General features: G+C 43.1%; 1 protein-coding gene across 2 annotated transcripts in view; it reads left to right on the forward strand.

Annotated features, from left to right (window-relative positions):
* Nucleotides 1–23889, forward strand: part of MICAL2 (microtubule associated monooxygenase, calponin and LIM domain containing 2) — a 214249-nt gene that overhangs the window by 177045 nt on the left and 13315 nt on the right. For both annotated transcript variants that reach the window (XM_045825469.1, XM_045825470.1), the window contains 3 exons: nucleotides 838–944; nucleotides 5304–5396; nucleotides 8153–8246. In XM_045825469.1, coding sequence (XP_045681425.1) covers nucleotides 838–944; nucleotides 5304–5396; nucleotides 8153–8246 — 294 coding nt within the window. The remainder of the gene's footprint in view (nucleotides 1–837; nucleotides 945–5303; nucleotides 5397–8152; nucleotides 8247–23889) is intronic.

The raw sequence follows: 23889 nt of genomic DNA on the forward strand, positions 1-23889 counted from the left end.
AAGAGATGCTAGTGAGCACGGGCTCTTTGCTGCCTCTCACCGCCTCCCTCTTGGCTGGAGGCTGGCACGTCCCCTCGACTCTGGCCCTCCCATGGGCCCTGCGTTGCTGAGCCCTCCCTATCTTGAACTGCCTTTCCTGGCATTTGAATCGTCACTTCGATGATGTGATAATATCTGCAAGTTGGGAAAATAAAAGTGGCATTTGTTTAGCCATAATTAATGAAATATTTATGTTGCATGAGACTATGTGATAAAACCTTAGGCTTAGAGTCCTTTTGCTTCTGATTACATTTGGGATTTTTTTTTCTATGACCAGACATTCTGACGCCAGCTCTTTTACACTGAGCAGATGTCATGTAGTAAAAATGGGTACCAGATGCTGTGAGCCGCAGAAGGGCGATTTGTTTAAGAGCTGGCTCTGACTTTTTTTTTTTGCATTCAATTACTCTGCAGAACAAACCTTACACAAGCATTTAGGTAACTCAGCTAACTTCAGACAAGCATTTTAATAATAGATTTCATCTCTGAATGCATTCAAGCAACATACCATATAAATGGTGTTTAAGGAATTAATTGATTTCTGCATAATACCTTTATTTTTTAAGGTGAAGAGAGAGCTGCAAAGCTCTTGGCAGGGACCCAGAAGTGTAATTAATGTGGAGGGCCAAATTTTCAGTTGCCCTTAGGTACTGCCTCCGCATGCTCCTGGCAGGTGCAGTGAGAGGAGGGCAGGGGGGAGAGGAGGGGGTGGAGGGGAGAGGGGAGAGGCGGCTTTGGGTCACTAAGTAAGAAAAGAAGCTAGAGTTCAGTTAGTTCTTCTGTTTGTTCCCCTTTCAGGTCCCAAGCACATCCCCAGCAGGGCGCAGGTGACGGGGGCTGCCTCCTCCACCTCCTCCTCTTCTGAAGATGAAGAATTTGATCCCCAGCTTTCCTCGCAGTCAAAGGTAAAAAACATTTGGCAAACCAAAGGGGGCCTTGGCTTGCAGGGCTGTTTACCCTCCAGACTTGAGACCCAATGTGGGCTCCAGCTGCGGTGGTTTCGTTCGGAGGATCACGTGTCATTGCATCTGACAGCAACTGCTCTTTTTACCTGGAATACCCCAAGAATTATCTCTTTTTTGTTGTTGTTGTTAACTTTTATAAGCTTGCCTCTCTCAGAGATGTAAAATAGGGGAGGGAAGAAAAAAAACACTGACATGTCTACTTGAAACCATTTGGTGACTGCAGCTCTTAAAAGTGGGTTTCATTTGTGGTCCAACAAGCAAACTATTGAAAAAATTACAACACGCAGATGCCTATTTCCCTGGGGGAAGCACAGCTTCGTTTAAGAAGCACTCAAGACAGATCGGATGCAACGTGCTATGTTTATTCTAATTAGAACTATGAAATGAACCTCGCAGTTGCACGGAGGTATGGAGACTCCGAGGGTCCCCACCGTGGAAGGGGCTAGACATGTACCGGCTGGGGAGACGGCAGTCCCCACTCCTTGCTTCATGAAGGTTAATATTTCTGGAGACCACTTTAAATAACTCCCACGTCCACTGAAAAGCACAAGCAGTGTTGTATGTCTTTAAATGCAGCTGTATTTCACAAACACAGAGACATGCATCCCATGACATAAGCCCACCATTGTTTTTTTTCTTTGTCCACTGGGGCTGGGGCGGTTTCACTGGGGTGGTTTCACTGGGGCAGCAGGCTGAACGGATGGACCTAAAATGCTTCCCGGGTGGACAGAGATGCAGTTCACTGCCCTGGCTGTGTTTATTTTTTGGAGCAGTGAGGATCAGAGGAGAAAGGGAGAGAACCAGATTTATTTACTTAGACTCAACTTTTCCATATCTGGCACTAGGAGCTTTGGCGTCTTTTCAAGTCACTCAGGGGTTCCAGCTCCCCAAGGCCCAGCCTGGAGCAAGTCAGGAGGGGGCTGGGAGACGGCTTGAGTGTGTGTGTGTGTATGTGTGTGTGTGTATGTGTGTGTGTGAGTGAGAGAAAGAATAAGAATGAGACACTATGTCTAGAGTCCTAATTGTGCAACTGTGGGTATTGCTGATTAGTTCATTACTTAACACAAATGAATTCTATGTGTGTTGACTTATAGGGTTTCCTTACTGTCCCTCTCATCTTTCTGAGTGACCCTGAGTTACTTCTGTATTCAAATGAGCATCAGCCATCCTGACACTTAAGGAGAATAAAAGAATGGCGTGGCCCAAACACATCCAAATTGTAAAGCCATGATACCTAAGGCATGCTTTGCAAGTAGCTCTTTGTCCTCCTGCTGTGCCAGGACAGAGCTGGTCCTTGCTTACCTCCCAGTGAGGTAAAGCCTGCTTGCTTCACCTGGCTGCTGATGTGACCACTCTCACGGGAAGGAAAACTGGCCAAGGACTCCCCATGGGCTCACAGTGAGGGAACAAGGGGAGTTTACCCACTCTGGCTTCCTTATCTCTTCTGTCCCATACAGGTGTGTCCCCAGATGTGGGTCACAGAGCCCATGTCAGCTCAAGTGAACCTTTGCATAGGAAACTGGAGACAGGATATGCATACTCCATGTCTTCCTTTTGCTTTGCCCCTCCCCACCAGGTCTGCTCCCAAACTGGCTCTGGGTCTGAGACTGGGACGAGCAGCTTGTCCTCATCCTACCAGTATTCTTTCTCTGTCCTTTGTCTTTTTCTTCCTTATCCCTTAGTCTCTTTCTTTTCCTCTCTGTATCGCCATCACCATCATTGAGGACATAAGAACCATGCCTGGCACCTCGTGAGGCCATCTGAGCATTAATAAATCATCCTTCATTTCCATACCAATGTCCTTTAATAAAAAGCAATAAAGGATTTTCTTTCTTCCTGTAAGTTCTGTTTTGCCAGTTCTTGATAAGGCCATTGCAAGGTAGCAGCTTTGCTGCTGGTAAGTGCTGTTGAAGCATCTTCCCTTGAAATTGTATTAAATGCTCCTAATTCAGGGGGAAACTTTGCTGTTTCTATAAGGCAAGAGTCCTCTTTGTGCTTACACAGTATTTGGCGCAGGAAAGGCGAAACAGACTAGATGAAAATGTGGATGCAGGATTCAGCTTACCCAGGCTTACCTCCTGGCTCTGCTAATGACTAAGCGTGTGTCCTGTTGGGCAAGTTAATTTAACTTCTCTGGGTTTTGATTTCCTTATCTGTAAAATAAGTCTAATTTGAGGAATAGTCAAGATGATACATGGGAAGTAATCAGCACAGTGTCTGGCACATAACACCCAATAAATGCTGGGATTTATTATGAAGGTTAGGGGATTGTGAGCTCAAGAGATAGTTGTTAAATAAATGAACTGACTCTTCACAGACTGAGTTAGACAGTCTCTGGTTAACAATTACCAATGATCTCCACCATGCTCCTCCCCAGCCTTTCCAGAAAGATCTGGCTGCCTAATAGTGGGGTTCCCCGACTCCAATGGCCAGGAACCTCTGTTCAGAGTGATTGACAGTCAATTGGGAAGTCATTCCCCAGAAATAAAAATGATGTGATAAGGAATAAATTAGAGTTCTGAGAGCCAATATTTTTTTCCAAGAATGAAGGGGAGCATGAGACCTTTAGGACTCTAGATCCTCAAGGGAATCCTATAAAAACCAAGTTTCATCATTGAGATAAATACTTTCACCAATGATCTATAGACATTTGGAACCCTGAAAGCTGGATGCTTTCTAAGGAGTGTGGTGGTCTCTCCACGGAATGGGTGTCAAAATGAAAAGGGTCTATGAGACCCTGGAAAGGTTGAGGCTTTTGAGGCTCAATCTATAACCCCTGTTATGGGCCCGGATTCCTCTGGCAGTATCTGGGGTCAGGCCTGGTAGGCCTACTCCCCAGCTGTGGACATACGGTCCTTTTAATGGGCAAACTTTCAGTTCAGCCATGGTTATTGAATACCCAGGCTCCAGTCTCGCTGTAACAATTTTTTTCATTCCTTGTTTGTTTCTGCCAGTACTAAAGAGGAATCTCTAGCACACTCTAATCCTCATGCTGCTATAAAAAACTTGATGTGTATGCTCAGAGAAGGCAAACTAATAGTAAAACTGGCTCAATTTGAACACTTTCTTTGTGAATACAGGATGTGTGTGTGTGTGTGTGTGTGTGTATAATTCATATACTCCTACATACATTTACATATATAGTAGATGAAAAATAATAGATTTTAGTAAAGAATTATAATAATGCTAATTTATAATAATGCTGATAATAAAAATCATAGTATGTACTGAATTTCTGTCCTATATCTTTTTCAATTATTCTGCAAAGAGCTTGACCCACCTTATCTCATTTAATCCTTATTACCTCCCTACGAAGTCAGCATGAAGTCATTCTCATCACTCTGAAAAGGACACGGAAGTTCAGAAACTATGCAATGCACTGAAGTGCATGCAGCTCGGCTGGGAATTGGTGCCAGCTCTGCAGGCTCCCGGCCTCTGTGCTCAACCATTACCCTCTGCGCTTTCTCCAGTCAGAAGTGTCTCTTGAACTTTGCGTTATGTGGAGCAGGCCGTGACACTCCTCCCCCTTTCTCTGGTGTCTAAAACCCGGAAATGACACCATCAAGATCCAGACACCTCTTTTGAATGCATCAGTTTTGAATGTTCTGTATTTTACAAGCCCAGGCACACAGAGAACCCAGTGACATGAATGATGCATTTGTACAGCAGAGTGAAGTAGGGAGGAGAAGCAATCTGAGGCCTCTCTCCAGCCAAGAAAACTTTTTGTCTGACTTAGATATGCTCTTGCACCATCAGGTTTGATTAGGCAATGTAGAATGAACCTAAGGACTGTTTAAAGGACTTGTTTTCAAGTGGCGTACTTATGTGTGTGTGTGTTTTAGGCTCATCATCTTTGGGCTTTACGGTAGCCCCCACAGAGAGTATAATTCCTGCATTATTCCTACCCTCCACTGAACCAAGTGAGTGCTCTGTAAAGCCACTCCCAACTACATACCTACACACACACACACCCCAACATAACCACACACACCAGTCTCTCAATCTAGCACCTACTAGCTACATGTGGCTATTAAACTCATTAAAATGAAATAAATTTAAAATTCAATTTCTAAATCACACTAGCCTCATTTCCAGTGCCCACCTGGCTGGAGGCTTCCGTATTTTAGAGAATCACAGATACAGAACATTCCCATGATTGCAGAAGGTTCCATTGGACCTTCATTGTTCTAGAAGCTAAGCAGCAGTTTGGTTGCAGAGGGCAGAAGCCCACGTGGGTATTTTGTAAGTTTCAACCCCATTTCTCCAACATATTGTTTTCTTCTCTGTTGGCTTTTATAGGAGAGGAAGATGCTTAGAAGAAGAAGGAAGCTGGAAAAAGCAACACAACAATTGGTTAAGCAAGAAGAACTGAAAAGACTTCATAAAGCTCAGGTCAGAAAATAAACTGGGTGTGATTGAGTGGGTCTGGAACCCTGGCAATCTGGACCTGACAGCCTTTTGGGAGTCTGTATTGCATCGGGGAGGTGGGCTGGAGAAAGGCAGTTCCTCTCTGAGCAACCAGGTTTGTGGCTATGCTAAAGGTGCTGGCTCAGTCCCTGGTGGCACTCTGGAGGCTTGGAGAGCCCAGGTGTTGATCTGGCTTCTCACCACCTTTCCACCTGCAGGCATGTTTCCAGCAAAATGAGCCTGAAATGACCGCCAACACATGGCCTTGGGAACATCCCAGGCCTTGACAGCCATATGGCAGTAGCCTTTGCTGTGTCCTCTGTGAGGGTGTGACCTTCCCTCAACTTCCTGCCAGTGTCTCTGCTGAACTGACAACTATTAGGGGCTGCTTCTGTTTCCAGATTAGTTGACAGCATAAGCACCCAGCATTCTGATATAGATTTCCCGGCCTAGTCCAAACATTTCTGTCCAGCTTGATCTGCCCACCTCTGCCACAGACGAGCAAAGGAAGCAGAAAGGCAAGGCATTCCCCCTCTCCCTGAGGACCCAAAGCTAGCCTTGAAGAACAGTTAGGTTTTAGAACAAAAGGACTTGAATGACCACTCATTCTAATCCAATGTGCCCTTACCTTCCTTTCTCCAGTTATTCCCTTGGTCTGGCCATGTGGTCCTGTAAGTTGTTTCTGAGAAGAAGGAGGTAAATTTAATTCATCCTCCTTTACCTTTCAGAGTGACTAACTTGGGAGCTGCCCCTTTCACTGAGCAGACAGGGAAAATTCCCATCAAGGTCCTCTGCCCTCTCTCAAATTCTAAAATAGGTTTCTCTGAAACATTTCAACTTCCCCTCCTGAGAACAAGATAAGTCTTTATGCTGTGGATTGGCCAGCTCAGCAATTGCCCCTCCTTCTATTTTCACTCCAGACAATAGGTGGCAGTAAGAGAAGAATTACAATGGCCTTTTGAGTCTTGATTTGCATTCCTTTTTAGTCTTGGAGACTTTCATCCTTAGTTTCTAAAGAATGACCACTAGAGTAGCCAGCCTGGGCTGCCATAACAACATACCACAGAGTGGATGGCTCAAATAACAGAAATGTATTCTCTCACAGTTCTGGAGCTGGAAGTTAGAGATTAAGATGCCCTCAGGGTGGGTTTCTGGTGAGGACTCTTCCTGGCTTGTAGAGAGCTACTTTCCTATGTCCTCTTGTGGCCCTTTCTTTCTGTGTAGACTCAGAGAAATAGAGTTCACTCTCTGGTATCTCTTCCTCTTCTTATAAGGCCATCAGTCCTGTCAGGTTAGGGTCCCACCCTCATAGCCTTATTTACTTCCTTTAAAGTCCCAGTCTCCAAATACAGTCCCTTTGGGAGTTAGGGCTTCAACATATGAATGGGGGCGGGCAGGTGTGGGAGGAGGCTCTACTAACTCCCGTAACAACCACATAGCCAAAATTACCAAGTAATCAGTAATGAAGTTATTTAAATGTTTTCTTCCCTTTTGCAATTCTACACCATGCCAGCAAGAGACCGATTTATAAAGATATAATTATCTTTAAAAGAGAGACAGAGAGGAAGGGGGCATGAAAGTACAAGTTGTAATTCCCATCTATTTCAGATTGTATGTTTGGGGCTTAAACACATTTAGTTGGCACAAGAGGAACCAGGTGGCAGCTCAGGCCCCTCCTGCTCCGGCCTCTTCACCGGGTTGGAGGTGCTTTGGCAACTGTACCCCTGCATCCAGGGGAGATGGAGAAAGGTGTGGAGTTAAGGAGGAAGGGGAGAGAGACAAAGTCGGAGTATGCAGAGGGGAAAGAACACACGCATTCTACCTGCCCCAACAGCTGCCTGTTCCTTAAATTTACCTGGTCTGCCAGGTGCAAAGTCTGCTCTGCCCAGAGATATGCCTTTTGGCAGCATGGTGTCTGAAAACAGAGAAAACTGATGGGGTGAATAGAATGCACATAGGAAAGGCTTTCCCCTAATTTTCCTTCCCAATATACACAAGAGAGAAAGAGCTAGTAGGGAAAATAAAAATGCAAATACAAATCCACTCATGACCCCAAACTTTAATAAGTGCCAATGGTCAGTTCAAGGAGGGTGTGAAGTTGTCCCTAATGGGATAAACATCTTGTGTCTTAATAACCTACCAGTAGCAATGCTACCATACACAGCCACAGTGAAAGACCCTGAGCTCCAGCCCAGTGGCGCAGTGAAGGAATAGGCACAATCTGTAGCTCAGGATGGGAGCCAGACCCACGGAGAAAGGACACCCTGCCCCGGGAGCTGGCCGAGGGCCCCTGCTCCAGACCAGCTTCGCCGGAGGGATCTGCTGGGTTTTCTTGGGAAAACAGAATGTGAGCATGCTCTGTGTCTGCCCCTGGAGCCCCTGTCCTGCTCTGAGTCATGGCTGCAGCTCCTGTGCTTCTGCCAAGACCAGAGTCAGGGCTGAGTCTCCGCCAGCCTGGCCCGGCAGCCTCCGCCTGAGAGTGCGTCTGTGTGACTGGCCTAGTCAAAGTGGACCGTTTCACCTTCTACTTGGGGGCAAACTGAGCTGACACACAGACCCCTTGCTTTATGTCTTCATGCTAAAGAAGGGAGACATCCGGGTACAGTTGTTTGGGAACTCAGCGGTCCTGGCCCCTTTTGTCAAGGAGGTGACATCCCATAAGAAAGGGCCTCTTCCTCTTGGGAAGTGTGTGACTCCGCACACCGGGAGTCCCCACGTGACCTAAGACCCTGGCGTTGCAGGCCATCCAGAGGCAGCTGGAGGAGGTGGAGGAGCGGCAGAGGGCCTCTGAGATCCAGGGCGTGAGGCTGGAGAAGGCACTCCGAGGAGAAGCAGGTAGGCTTCCCAAGGGATCCTGAGGCTGCGGTCTGAGAACAGAGCTGGTCTAGCCCATCTGGCCAAACAGTGAGACTTTGTCACCCTCTGTCAATGTCAACATACAGCGTGAAATCCACAACCGCTTCGCACCTTCACAGTCAGCCTGGCGGCCCCATCTGAAAGTCTGAGGGGCTTGGGTAGACCTATGGGCCAGGCCACTGGCTGTCCAGTCCGCCAGGGGTCTGCTGTGTGCATGTTCTTCACCATTCAGGGCTCAGGATAAATTCGGGAGAAACATTTGAGCCTTCAAGCGATGTTGGTAGTGACTCAAAGCCCGGACTTCAAGTAGAAATCCTGGTCTCGCCCTTTAGACACTGTGCGACATGGGGCCAGTCATCTTTCTCATCTTTATGAACTTTGTATTCTTCTTTAAATGGAGGTAATAGTGATGATGTAAGAATTGAAGAAGAAATTATTTCTATGTGTGTGTGTGTACATTTAGATACGTATGTATACATCTATACATCTATATACACATGCACATATAAATAACATATATACACACATATATAAATTAGCACATTGCCTGGCACAGGTAAAGCACTCAATGAAGCTATTCTACTGATAGCTTTCAGATTCTCAGATCCAAACAGAATTCATCTGGTGAAGACCTACTATGTGTTGGATATGAAAACAGTGGGTCTATAGTGATGAAGATGACAGTTTCTGCCTTTGAGAACTCCATAGCCACTGAAGGACCCAGACATGTGGAGAAATGAACCTCCATGCAGGAGGACCAGTGCTGGGATGGGAACCAGCTGTAGGGTGCACAGGAGCAGAATCAAGGGTTTCCTAATTGATCTGGGAGAGAGGCAGTCAGGCAGGGCTTCCTGGAAGGGGTGACCTATTAAGATGAGAACCAGAAGAGGAACAGGGGTTAACGGGGAGGTGAGGAGATTGTTCTGGCAGAGGGAGCAGCCCCTGCAAAGGCCATACGTGAAAAAAATGTGAAGCTCCTTAACAAACAAGGAGCTGGCGAAGGGTTATGAGGGGAGGGATGACTTCCAGAAACCTACCGTTTTGAGAAACCTACCCTTTTGGGAAACCACCTGGCATCTGGGTGGCTAGTGGATTGGATGGGGTCCTTAGAGTTTGTGGAAAGTACTGTCTCCTTAGCTTTGTGACATGATGCCTTTAACCCTTTGTTTTGAATATAAATTGTGAAAAACTGAACACTGAAAACACATTTCTCTCTGTGCAGCCATGAAAATGTGTTACTTGTTAAACAACAGAGTGCAAGGTTAGCATTTCACTTCTCTTAAAAGTGCAGTTATTTGAGAGTGATGATACTAGCAGGGGCAGACCCCGGTTTTGTGAGCCCCGAAGCGCCTACAACGTTGTGCCTGCAAAATCGTGTGGGCTGCGCCCAGAGCCTTGCAAGCGTCCATCCACGTGAGGGCCCTGTGGGTTTGGATTTGCTAGCTGTGTGGTTAATTGGCTTCTGGAGAACAGGGAAACAGTGGAGTCTGACTTGATCCCTCTGTGCCTTAGTTTCTGTGTTTGTAAAGCAAGAGCGATAATCACATCTGTTTCTGGGATTTGTGGTGAGGATCAGCTAAAGCAATTTCTGTGGAAGCTCTAGCATGGTGCCTTGACTGTGGGATGGATGGGATAGATGACTAATACATGCTCGTTCCTTTTCTTACTGAAATATACTGTGCATTTTCTTGCAAAGAAAACCCAAGTCTACTCATCAGAAGTAGGATTCATTACACAAGTGATACCTATTTCTGGCCGCTGGGTGTGAGAGTCGCTGCCTGTCTTTGCAGCTGCTCTGGGGAGCTTTGGTACAGTCACCTGCCCTTGTTTGACATTTGGTCACATTCCCAATCAAGGAAGCTCTGGCACTTTTCCTTAGGAATCCACTGATTCCAGGGAGGGCCTTAGAAATAACAAGGACACACCAACAAAGCCAGGGCATGTTTCAGTTTGCTGGGGAGGAAGTGTGAAGTAGTAAGGTAAGTAGAGTTACAGGCATCAAAGAGCACTGGGTTCAAATTCTGTTCCATTGCATTTAGGCTGTGTTGGTCCTAGGAAATCACCCAACTTCTCTGGTCCCATATTCCTATCCCTGACAATGGATAGCCTCCACAGTACCAGGTCATTGTGAGAATTAAGGGTAGTGGTGGGCAAAGTGTCTCCCAGAGTATAGGTGATAAATGCTATCTGGTATTATTTTTCAAAATATTAATATCCCCATACATACACTTTTAAAGAATTGTCTCTCTCATCTTCAGTACTTGAGGTTTAAATTCTAGAAACCAAATTTTTAACACTTCTGAAATTCTCCCTCACCCCAAATGTAAAGGAAGGCTATTTTGAGTTATGAGCTAAAGAAACCCAGCAGCTTGTGGTATCTTCGGAGCTGTGCTGACCTGGCCAGAAGATGGGTTCCATTCATTCTCATCCTGTCCTTAGTAACTGAATTCCCCTTTTTCTCCTGGATTGTCCCCATGTGGGTGACGGCTGCAAATCAGCCAGGGGTGAAAGACTCCGAGAGTCAGGTCACAGAGAACAGCCCCAAAGGGAACCATATGGGAGATTTGCAAACCAGGCACCAAAATTAATACACTCTAACTTGTAATAACATTTGTGCAACAGTAATATTCCTTTCCAGTTTAATATTCTATTCAGCCCCTTTAAGAGATTGCCCTGGTGCTTAATGAATGACCAGTGCTTATTAGGTTAAGTTATATTTGAGCTGGCCTGTGCTGCTCTGGTTCAAGTAATTTAATGGGAATTATTTAATAGGCATTATTAGGATAATTAGAAAATGATCACAGTTAGGCAATAATATTGAGCTGTAAAGGTTGTGAATAACCGAATTTAGAGACAGGCCTGAAAACATGAGTAGTCTGTGACAGTTGTGCAAGTCTCCTCTAATAATTATGTGCGCCAGCCTGAAAGGGTCTTTTGTTCCTGGAGTTACTCATTAGGCCAGCACTGAATCAGAGGAACATGCCAGGGTGCAGGGCGGAGGGCACTGATGGCTGATGAGCAAAATGAGGCTTTGATGAGCTCCTAATTGTCGTGACAACAATTCCTGCTTTCTTTTTTTTTTTCCCCAACGGTCAGAAATAAGCTTCCTCACCCCAGGGAAGGGTTTCCCTCCCCATTTTGTCAAGAAAGGGGAAACCAAGAAAAACAAAAATTGAAGAACCCACCGCAGAAGACAAGTCATTACATTCTGTAGAATGTGTGTGTGTGTGTGTGTGTGTGTGTGTGTGTGTGCGCACATTACAGATGGACGCCCTTGTCCGAGGGAATGGACCCCCCTGCTGGTCCTGGCTGCCTGGAGTAAAGGACCAGGACATGCTGAATCTGGATTGCCCTGGGCCCCACTTTCTGTCAGGAGGCCAGCTGCAGCCCAGCCGGCCACTTAGATTTTTCTTAATCAGGGCCTGCTACCTACCAGTTTGTTGGTTGTCAGCACAGTGGTCAGTGTTATTTGCTGGGGGCGTGGAATACCCCCACTTAGCAAGAGACCGCCATTCAAATTTAGATGGTCTGGATAACAGAATTTGTTCTTTCTTTCAATAACTAGAGACAGATGAAATCTGATGAAAAATGTGTGGCTTTGAAAGAGAAAGGATTTATCCCCAAGAAAAATGTATGGGAATTATTCCTTCCTTAGGAATTTACCAGATTCTGGGAGCATTTACCAACTGGTTGTATGCATTGAGTTTCTTGTTGTTGTTGTTGTTGTTGTTGTTGTTATTATTATTAGAGCCAAGTGGCTCCTCCATTGTATAGAGGGGTTTGCAAGGAACATCAGGGTGTGTGGGGCTGCCAGCAGGTGGCAGCAGGAGCACACATTATGACTAGAAATTGCAATGAAAACCTCTCGGGGAAGAGGGGTGTACTTTGGTTTACACTCTGTGGTTTTTATCTTGACTGCTGCTGAAGAACAGAAGGAATAATAATTTTCTGAGTAATATAATGGTGCAGTGTCCTGAAAAGGACAGAGATATTAGAGTCAGGTGCTCCTGAGTTGAAATCCTGACACCATTCATAGAGAATGGCAAGGATTAACAAGCCTCCAAAATGATGGCTAAGCAAGAAAAGAATGTTGGTCAGTTTGCCACAGTTCTATGATTCAGTTGAAGTAGGACACTCCTGAGTTTGAATCCCAAATGGCCGTTAGATAACAACGACCTTTTCACCAAACTTTCTCATCTGCGAGATGGACTAATCATACCATCCTTATAGGGATGCTATGAAGAAGGGACTAAATGAAATGCTGTTAGTAAAGCACCTAAAACTGCCTGGCATACAATTGGTGTTCAGAAAAAATATTTCCTTCTTTTTTTCTCTTTTTGCTTAACCCCTCCACCTTTTACACCCAGCCTCCAAATTCCTCCCCTCTGACAGCTGTCAGTCTGTTCTCTGTCTCTATGAGTCTGTTTCTATTTTTTTGTTAGCTTATTTTGTTCATTAGATTCCACATATAAGTGAAATCGTATGGTACCTGTCTTTCTCTGACTGGCTTATTTCACTTAGCATAATAGGTCCATCCATGCTATTGCAAAGGTAAGATTTCCTTCCTTTTTTTTTCTTTACAGCCAAGTAGTATTTCATTTAGAAATGTACCACAGCTTTTTTATCTACTCATCTACTGATGAACACCTGGGCTGCTTCCAGATCTTGGTGATTATAAATAACACTGCAATAAACATACCTCCTCTTTTCTTTCCTATTCCTGTCATTATAAAACCCAGCTAGATGGGCAACAGTTTTTCCAGATTGAATTTAATTTGTTCATTGCTTCACATTCATTTATAACTACACTCCCTAGAAGAGGTTTAAACTAGTTTCTATACATATATAACACATGAATCTCACATGCCTGGCGCATATTAGGATCTCAGTGTAGACTCATGCTGTTACCCCCACCCCCAAAATAGTTCAGCAAAAGCAGATTAACAAAGAGAACCAAACACTGGTTCTGCGGCATGCATACCTGACAGCATGTAACAATCTGGGGATCAATTTCAGGGAACGGACATCCTTTGGGTGACCTTCCTCAAAGATTTGTCCCCTGCCTGTGCTAAAAGGCAGTGAGCCCAAGGCTTGTCAGCCATCACGGTGACTGGTGGCTGTGCTCTGAAAGGTCAGCAGAGGAGGGGAAAGGCTGAGGTCCTTCTGTGATCCTGAAGGAGTCTGATTGTATGAATACAGGGAGGCCATAAAACTGGAAACTCGGGTAACATTATTTCAGTACAAAATACAATGGAATAGGGTCGGGAAAGAACTCCAACCTCACAGAGAATGGCCAGGAATAAGGCAGTCTGCAAAGTCGATGGTGAAGCAAGCAAGGCATTGGGGTAGGTTTGCCACAACTCTGCAGGTGCTGAAGTGAATGCCGAGGTGCGCTGCATCCCAGCAGGGGAGCCCGCCACTCACAGCACAGCAAGCAGCAGGAGTGGCCGCATGCTATGTGTTGCCCTGTCCCCCAGCCCTGTGGCCTGACCTAATAGGCTGAGACAGGAGCTGTGCACACAGTGGGTTGTGCCACAACTGAGGGGTTTAGGGCAAAGAACTCAGCAAGTTTTCTAGCAAGCAGCAAACTGCCAGTCCCCCTTTCCCAGGAAGAAAACGTTTCACAGTAGTCCTGCTACGGCATCCTGACCCACTTCTCAGAATTGCCTCCCCAACTAGTTGCAGGAATGGCTCAAGGTCAGAGGGTGGCTGTTCGGTTTTTCAGTTTGACATACCCAGCAAAGACCCAGGAACGCTCAACATCTATGGCAGACTGCCTCACTCAAATTCCGATAACCTGTTTCCAGCCTCAGCAGTAACAGTGATGGGCCCAGTGTAGGGAAGACTAAGATTCCCTCCTGGAAGAAGACTTGGGTTCTTTTCATTGCATGGATTCCAGTGTCCTTGAGGCCTCAAGGGTTCCATGCCTTAGAGCATTGCTTTAACACACAGAAAATTACTGTGAGAGCAGCAAGAAAGTACATTTTATCTTACAAGTTAGTCCACATTAATGTATAATAGAATAAATGTTTCAAGAAATAATGCTGAATTTTGCTTCATATGAAAGACTGAAACTTCCTATTCTGTCCCATTTTGAGTGCTTGTTACAGCCCATAAAGTTAATTTTGTGACTCTCAGGGTTGAAAAACACTATCATAATGATTTTACCTGGGAAAATGTGTAAAACCAAATAACCAGAAGGCTGCCTGAGCCACAGACTCAGAATGAGGTTCCTAAGGAGTGTGGGGTAGCACAATGCTGGACAAGACACTATAAAAGCCCATTCACTACAAGCATTCTTATAAAAAACCTTGCTGTGCTCTCGAGTAAGTGAGATAAAGCTTTGAAGGTCGAGAAAAAGAAAGAAGGTGTGCTGAAACTTACATGTGCCAGGGAAGAAGCAAGCACAAACGCAGAAATCCAGAGTGGCCTTGGGGGTAAATATCAGTGCTTTTAGAGTCTAAGCCTCGGAACTAATAAAAAGTGAAGGAGCTGACCTTGAGATTCCCCCTGTAAGCCAAGTGTCTAGTTCTCCCAAACCACTTATAGATCTTCTAAAGCAGAGGTATCACACTCATTTTCACAGGGGGGCCACATCAGCCTCGAGGTTGCCTTCGAAGGGCCGAGTGTAATTTTAGGACTGTATACATGTAACTACTCCTTAACAGTTAAGCGAGAGCTCAGCCCTGCAGCCAGGTAGAAACAAGGTGCTGTGCAGGATAAAACGAGGTGGAGGGCCAGATTCGACCTGCGGGCCTTGTGTTTGCCACCTGTGCTCTGAAGAAACTGTGCCTCAGTTCAGACTTTCGTGATCCTGACAGATTAAGTTCAGTAAACTATGAGTTTTTAATAATAATTATTTTTAAAATTACCCCAAACACAGAAGAATCAGTCACTAAGAATGAGAGTCAGCAAAACAACACATTTAAATGGCCAAGGACTTCAACTACATTAATTATTAAGTACAGAAAATACTACGTCCATGTCTATGTGTGAAATATTTAAAGAAATAGAAAATTGCATGTAAAAATGAGCAAACAGAAAAACACTATAAAAGTGAACAGGCAACAAACACCACCTTAAACTTAACCAACTTTAACCGTAATCAAACTTAACATCATGAGCTTCCTGCTGTGATATATGAGAAAGATATATTGTCACTAAAATAGATGTAGGTCGGGCCCTGGCTGGTGTGGCTCAGCTGGTTAGGGATCGTCCCGTAAACCAAAAGGTAACAGGGCTGATTCCCAGTCAGGGCACATACTTCGGTAATGGGTTTGGTCCCCAGTCGGGGCCCATGAGAGAGGCAGCTGATTAATGTTTCTCTCTTGTACTGATGTTTTTCTCTCTCTCTTTACCCTCCCTTTCCCACTCTCTGGAATGAATGTTTTAAAAAGAAACATTTTTTTAAAATAAAAAAATAAAATAGATGTAAGTTGGAAGTTGAATGATTGGAAGTAGTGCTCCAGGGTCCTTATATTATTTAAAAGTAGGCTAAGGTGTTGATTTAGTTTAGACTTTGCCAAGGTATTAAAAATGCCTACTTAAATTTTAAGTGTAGTCACCAAAAGAATAGAAATAAAATGTATAAATTCCAAATCAGTTTGGGGAAAGAGAGGGAGAAGAAATAAGAAAAAAAAATAACTGCACAAAAATTCTAACTCAATTCTAAGTAGCAGTCAAAAAGCATAGAAAAAAAATGAAAAGGTAGCATAAAGAAAGATGGAAGAAACCAGCCCAAATATCTCAGTGATAGCAATGACAGTTCATGACCAAAACGACACCCAGTTATATGCTGTTTAGCAAATACATGTAAAACACAGAAGGAAAAGGATTACAAAATACATACTAACTTAATAAAGCTGGAGTAATTATATTAAAAGCAGTAAAACAGCCTTTACTGCCACAGCCATGGATAGGAATAAATAGAATCACCACATTATTTTAAAATGATCAACTCCCTGAAAAGTAGGACAGTTTTAGATGTGTGTGTGTTGACTATAAAAGGCTCAAAATATATAAAACCAAAAAATGATGAAACCACAGGGAAAATTTTCTATTATCATCACAGGAGAACTTAGTAAGTCTCTCAGGTGATGATGGCCAAGCAGACAGAACTTGAGTATAAATCTGAACAATGCAACTAATAACCTTAATTTAATGGACACTTAAAAAACCCTGGACCTTCAAATTAGAGGATGTATATTCTTCTCAGTTTCACATGGTGATTTACAAAAATGAACCATAAGTTCACAAAGTAAATCTCAGGGCATCTATAGTATACAGACTCCATTCTATATTACCATGTAATTAACTTAGAAAACAACAGATAAAAGATATTTTTTAAAACCATGTGTATAGAAAGTAAAAATATGTTTCTTATGAATCAAAAAAGTAGATATTTAAAAAATACTTGGAAATTTAAATATACTAAATAAGAAAAGGATAACAGTAGATCAAACTCATGGGAGACACTGAATGTGGTTCTTAGAAGTATTGCCTTTAATAATTTTATTAGAAAAGAAAAAAGGTTGAAAATGAATGAGCTAAAATTAATGTCTAAACTTAATTTAGAAAGAGGGAAACAAAATAAGTTTAAAGAAAGAAAATAATAAATACACGAGCAGAAGTAAATGATATAGAGAATAAAGATAAAATAGAGGATCAAACAAGTCAAATATTGGTCCTTTAAAAAGACTAATAAAAGGCTAGAGACAATCTCTTCAACTGATTTTAGAAAATAAGATAGAAGACAGAAATAACTAAATTAGCAATGAAAGGGGCAGATATAACCAGAATATAGCAAAGATTCAGAAAGATACAAAAATATAATGAACAAGTAATTCAATTAATTACAATCAAAACTTGACAATCTAAGAAGGGTGATTTAACAATCACCATATTAAATTAAAGAGGGAAACCATATTAAAGAGGAAAACCATATGGTCTTTTTAATAGAAAAGGAGAGTATCTTTTGACAAAATCCAATACTCATTTGGAATAAAAACTTATAGCAAAAAGGGAATAGAACATAATAGAATGTTCTTAATTTGAAGAATATCTTCCAAAACTTTGAAGCAAGCATCATTATTGAATGGTAAGAGCATCATATGAGAAGTGTTTCTTTAAAAATCAAGAACATGAGAAAGATGCTTACCATCATCTCTTCTATTCAACATTCAGGGGAGACCTTAGTCAATATTGTACAACAAAGCAAAAAGACACCACACAAAGCTTGGAAGGAAGAAACAAAAAATTTTTTTCCAGAGGATAGAATTATTCATATGGTAAACCCAAAAGAATGTACAAATAAATTATTAAAAATAAGGAGAGTTTATATGGTGTTAGTTGAATATAAGATCAAAATGTAAAAAGAAATTACATTCTATATCTCAGTAGCAAGTGAATAACAAAGAAATAACAAGATGGCCCTGGCCAGTGTGGCTCAGTTGATTGGAGCACCGCTCCTGTATTTCAAAAGGTTGTGAGTTCGATCCCCTGTCAGGACACATACCTAGGGTGCAGGTTCAACCCCCAGTTGGGGTGTGTACAGGAGACAACCAATTGATCTCTCTCTCTCCCATGGATGTTTCTCTCTCTCTCTTTCCCTCCCTTCCTCTCTCTGTAAAACCAATGAACATGTCCTTGGGTGAGGATGAAAAAGAGTAACAAACAAAATAACAAACAAAATATTACTAACACTAGCATAAAACATACCTAAGAATAAATCTAACAAAGAGCGCATACAACCTTTATGAAGCCAATTTTAATACTTTTCAGAAAGCCACCCAAAGGCCCAAATGTAATCTCACACATATGAAAACCCAGTGCAACCCTCTGTAGCACTGCGGCCCCAGGAAACAAGTGATCTGGGACAATCAGCACTTCGTATGAGAAAAAGTGAAAGTGAGTCTTACCTTACACCGTACAAGTAAATGTCTCATAAAAATTAAAGACTTTAATATGAAAAATTAAACTGAAAAGTTAACAAGAATCTTTTTGACCTCAACTTGGTAGTCTATATGACTATAAAGGAAAAGATAACCTACTAATTTGGAAAATATGTTGGCAACAAATATAACCAAAAATATCAATATTCTGAAATATGTAAACTCTTATAAATCAGTAATAGGCAATAACTCAGTATAAAAATAGGCAGATATAAACATACATTCACAGTAAAATATTCATGAGTAATTAAAAAAATGCAAATTAAGACTATGAAAAACTATTTTAAACTATTAAAATATCAAAATTTATAAAAAAGTGATAATACTAATTATTTGGCAAGGGTGAGAAATAAGGGGAGCTTTTATTCAATATTGGTGGGAATGTAAAGAGTCACAACTCTTTGGAAAATAATTTGGCTTCATGCTGTGAAACTGAACATTTGCATACCTTTCTACTCCAGAATTTCATTCCTAAGAGTATATTTCAGAGACACTCTTGCCCGCATGGACCAGAAGATTTATACAAGACTCTTCACAATAGCATCATTCATAATAGCCAAAAGAACAGCCTAGATACCCACTAACAGGAAATGGGTAAATTGTGGGCCAGCTAACTGTGGCACATACTGAGTATTACATACACAGCAGTAAAAATGAACGGCAACATGGATGCATTTTTGAAATGCAATAATATAGAATTTAAAACAAGCAAGTTTTAGAAGACTATGTGTAGTATAATATTTCAATAATATTCTAAAGCAAGAAAAACTATTTATAATGAAGAGATACGTAGCTAAAAGCAAAACAAAAAAAAGTGTTTAAAAAAGGAAGGACACTAGATCTTTTGTGTTTCAGCTGCAGCCCCTGGCTCTGTGCATGGAGCCATGAGTTTCTCTCCAGCATCCTGGCTTTGTCAACACTGAATCAGGCCAGACCCACAGTGCAGGTTTCTGGGTTATCACCCTCATGTGTAAGGCACCTGTGGGAGGTCAGTGTGCCCAGAGTGCTGGACAGAGAAAGCCTGGCTAGAGATTGAAATGAAATAGGCCTGTGGACGAGCACAGGAGCTAAGAGCTGACCAAAGGCCAGAGAGCAAGAGACAAAGGCTGAAACCCAGCCCTTCTGGGGAGATGCCCCACACAGTGCTGCTGAGGGCTCTGGCTGCAGTTACACTTCAATGCCCTGTGTGCCCCAAATTGTCAGTGAAGATGTTGAAGGCATTGACACATCTGCGGCAAGCACCAAATTAGGACTTCTCCCAGATTCTGTGCAGGCAGGAAATCACATCTAAGGAATTGGATAGTTAAAAACCAAAACCACACACCAATATGCCATCAGAGAAGTATTCAGCATCATGGATGAAAGAAAATGGTTAAAAAGTCATTACTTTAAGACTAGGTTGTTCATGTATTATTGTTGTTCACAGGGAAAATAGTTATTGACCATTAAGTGCAAGTCCCTGTAATGCAAGCAAGGACTCAGTGTTGTCAGGCTACGTGATTTGAACTTGATTGTAGAGTGCAATTGAGAACTTCAGTAGGGAGTAACCAAATTTGCTTTGTACTTTTGGGAGCTCACTTGGGGAAGAGCAGGTCAATTTAAATAACTCCATTAATAAAGAGTTGTTTTGTATTGAGTTTTGATTGCTTTGCTTCACCTGGGCAAGTGGAAATCTTGCATTTTGTTCAGGAAAAAGCATAATATGCATACACGGGAGCTAATGAAGAGCCAGTCAATGGTAAACACAAGCAGCTGTGATTGTAAGGGGTTGGTAACAGAGTCACTCCAGTTGTAGCCAGGGGCTGCTCGCCTTCTGGCAGCTCCGTTCTAGCTGTATCCTAGTTCCCAGATGTAGGAGTCCCATGCCTGCCCTGGAAAGGCTTTCAGTTCAATGGCAGCCACAGGACCAGATGGAGAAGTGGCTGAGCCAACCATCCGTGTGGGCACAGAACACTGAGGTCTTCCCCAGCAGGTGCTGCGGATCCGGCCAGCCACGTGACTTTTGCATTTCGGTGGGGCCAAAAAAAGAGAATTATTCAAGAGTTTTTATTAACCTCAAGTCTGGTTACCAGGTGAAGTTAAGCATGTGTAATGAAGTCAGGGATCACATTCTAGCTGAGTTTTCAAGGTAAACAGAATGTAATCCACATGGAACTGTATAGAAGTAGACACTGGAAGAAACAACAAGTACTAAGAGCAATGGTACAATTTATTCAATGTTTACTATGTGCCAACCACTATGGTAAGCATTTCAATGCATCATCTAATTCAGTCCCCATAACCAGTTATGAGACAGGTACTACCATCATCCCTGTTTTTTTGCAGGAAGGGACCAGGGGGGAGACATGAGAGGCTCCTTTGTAAGTGGCTAAGCCAGGTCTGCTGGATCTCAAAGCCCAGGCCCTCTGCCACTCGCTCCACTGCACCTACACGAGGGACAATGCTGGTCTGGGCTTCATCAGGACCCCAAAGGGAGCTATCTGGCGGGTGGCAGTGAGTTGAGGGAAGTTGTGGAGTGAAGTCTCAGTGCATGGCTGGGGTGGAGAGCAGGGCACGCCTGGGCTTGGCAGTCACTGCGCCCAGTGCTGGGGAAATGCAGATTTCCTAGGAATTGGCACATTGAGTCCATGTTCAAAGATCCCCAAAAGGGGATTTTTGACTGAGGAAATAAAGACTCTTAAAAAAAATGAACTGTGGGCTATAAAATTACAAGTTATTTTATTGAAAAAAGAAAATTAAATCAGTTAATTTGGTTCAACTTGTGTTTGTTGAGTCCAGCATCAATAGAAATCAGTGTGGTGTGCAGGGAGCTCTCCGATGGACAAGATTTTAGAAGGACGCATAAGGAAGATTGAAAAAGGGACATGTTATCCCAGATAAAAGTCTGGCTAGAGCCTGTGAGTATAATGTAGCAAAGAGGCTGAATCTGACAAACAACAAAAAAAATACTCTAAAGATGGCAAAATAGAGCTGTTTCTTCTGGATGGGGACCAGGGGGAGGGTGGGCCAGGGCTGAGGCAGATGGTTCATGTTACATGAGGGGGAGCCACAGGATTCTCAGCTCTCAGCTTTTCTGTTTTCTTCATCGAGGCAAATGGTCCTCAATCTAGAAATGTTAAACAACTATCTAGAAGAGGAAATGGAATCTGGATAGGTGAGAAAAACAGGAGAGCAATGCATTCAGGTTTCTAAGCTCCAGTGAAAGATGATACATGCATAGAGTCTTGGATGTGACTAGTCAATCAGAACTTGTTGAACAAACCAAATTAACCCTCTGGTTTTGAGGAAAAAAACAAATGTGCAGGTATAATCTCAGTCTTTGAAAACTCATGAAGAAGTCCAGGGCCAAAAGACTAGAGTTGAGTGCATTTTCTACTTTTTGCATGGGAAGGAAACATAAATTCTGAGCCCTTGTCAAAATTCCAGATAGGATTATTTTTAAAAATTGTACATATTTAGAAAGACATTTAACAATTACTAAGGAACCGCTGGTGTTTACTGAGAAGCTGTGAAAAACAAATGTTATGTCCTTTTCTGAGTGTGGCTACAAGGTCTGTAGTGCCAGTGGGCGTGGCCGACATTGTGAAGTTATTTTGTCGCCAAAGTTTCCTGTGACAGACTAACAGACAAGGTATGGAAATGCAGGTTGGAGCATACCAGTCTATAGGACCATTTCACCGAGAGGCTGAAAGAGGTCCCTCAGTGGGTCGGATGGCTCTGTCCTCCATCCGGTCCCATCTGACATTTGGTTTTCAACACCACATAAAGGTACAGGATGGTCATTTATCAATTCCACAGAAATCCCAAATCTAGGAAAATGTGTCAGATGGATAAAATGGCCAGAAGGTTTCCTTTGATGGAACAAAAGAAACAAGATATTTAACAAGATACGTAGAAAGTCTTGAATTAGGTTAAGCAAAAGATCAGTTGCATAAACAACATAGAGCCATTTGTCAGACTTCGCCACCACTGGGGTGAAAAGACCACATTCATTTGCAAGCCAGTTAGAATCCCGTGAAGACAAGGCTTCTGCAATCCCAGGGCACAGGGTGGGGGCACAAGAGGATCTCTCCACTTCGGGCTGTTGATATTTTGCTTCTTCATTTTCCTTAAGATATATCCCGGAAAGTTACAGGGCAAGCAGACCTGGGCAGCCCTTTTATGACAAAATGATAAATAACCTAGAGGTCCTGACTCTGAAAAAAAAAAGAACACTTCTGTGGATTGTGAGACCTGCCTTCAAATGTCCAAGTGTCTTTCATGTAAAATAGGTAGTACGTATTGCCTGTGTTCCTCTAGAGGGCAAAACTGGACTCAGTGGCTAGTAGCCGACCCATCAAATTCCAGTAGAAAGAAGTTTTCAATACTTAGGAGTACAGTGCCTTGCAGTGAGCTTCTTAGATAGCCAGGAATCCCACCCTCAGCGGAAGGAGTGGGAGGCTGCAGGCTGGGGCGATGCAGGGAATTCCTACATGTCTCCATGGGGAACAGATGACTGCTAGGGCTCCTCCATGACACATACTATATTGTTTGAATTATGACCATTACCCTTTATTAAGCTTATACCACGTACCAGAGCTGGATTAAGTTCTTTGTGGGGACAGTTCCACTGCATCTTCATACCAGAGGAGGAGACTGCAGTTCAGGGAGGCTATGCTAAGTGCTCAAGCCCACAGTGGTAGGTGGAAGAATGGAAGTTTGATTCCAGGTCTCAGTTCAAAATATATGCTCTTAACTTCTATGTTATATATGATTCCTAGTCTATATACTTCATTCCTCTGCTCATCAGCTACTGTCCTGGAATGCCTTGTTCTTGACCTCCTTCTCTCCCTGGAAAACTCTTATTCATCCACTTAGACAGAGCTCACCTGCTGTCTCCTCTCTGGGGCTGTTCCCCACTCCCTCCAACACAAGATCAGTTGCTTCTCTTCTGTGCTGTATAGCAAGGGGCACATCATATTCTATTTGGCCACGTAGTATTGGTTTCTCCCACTGGACTGCAAGCTCCCAATTTCCCAAAGAGCTGGAATCAATCCTTATTCATCTCTGTCCCTCAGCACCACAAACAATGCTTAGGAGATGTTGGTACTCAACATGTTTATAAGTTTGTTCACACATTCATTCGTTTATTAAGTCAGTCAAGAAACTTAAGGAGGAATAACATCTTACTTATTTCCCTCTCCACTCTCCCCCTCTAATCTTTCCTGTGTAGAACTTTACATATCATTCTCCTATCCAGCCACCTTTAGTGTCCCTTTGTATTCAGTAGAACAGAGTACATGAGCCTTCGCATGATGTACAGCGGCCTCTATGATGAGCTCATCACACACTCTCCAGGCGTATCATCCACCCCTCCTTGCCTCCTCAGCCCTTCCCAATCTCTGTTCCCCCACCTTCTCCCATTCCTTCATCTCTGCTCATATTGTTCCCTCCTCTTATAAAAGTCTTCTCCCATCCTCATTATTTCCTCTCAAAGTGTTATCCATTTTTCAACCTCCCAGTTCAAACACTGCCTTCTTGGGAAGCCCATCCTCATGCCCTGACCTGGAAAGCCTGCCCTTCTGTTTATTCCCAGAGTCCTCTCTTGCTGCTTTGTTGCAGTGACAGTTTTCTAGTGTTCTATTTTATTCCAGCTCTTTGTGCCCATCTGATCCAAAAGATTATCAAACAGT

The sequence above is a fragment of the Phyllostomus hastatus genome, unplaced genomic scaffold, assembly GCF_019186645.2.
Source record: "Phyllostomus hastatus isolate PE091 unplaced genomic scaffold, TTU_PhHast_1.1 phas_scaffold_585, whole genome shotgun sequence".
Taxonomy (NCBI): domain Eukaryota; kingdom Metazoa; phylum Chordata; class Mammalia; order Chiroptera; family Phyllostomidae; genus Phyllostomus; species Phyllostomus hastatus.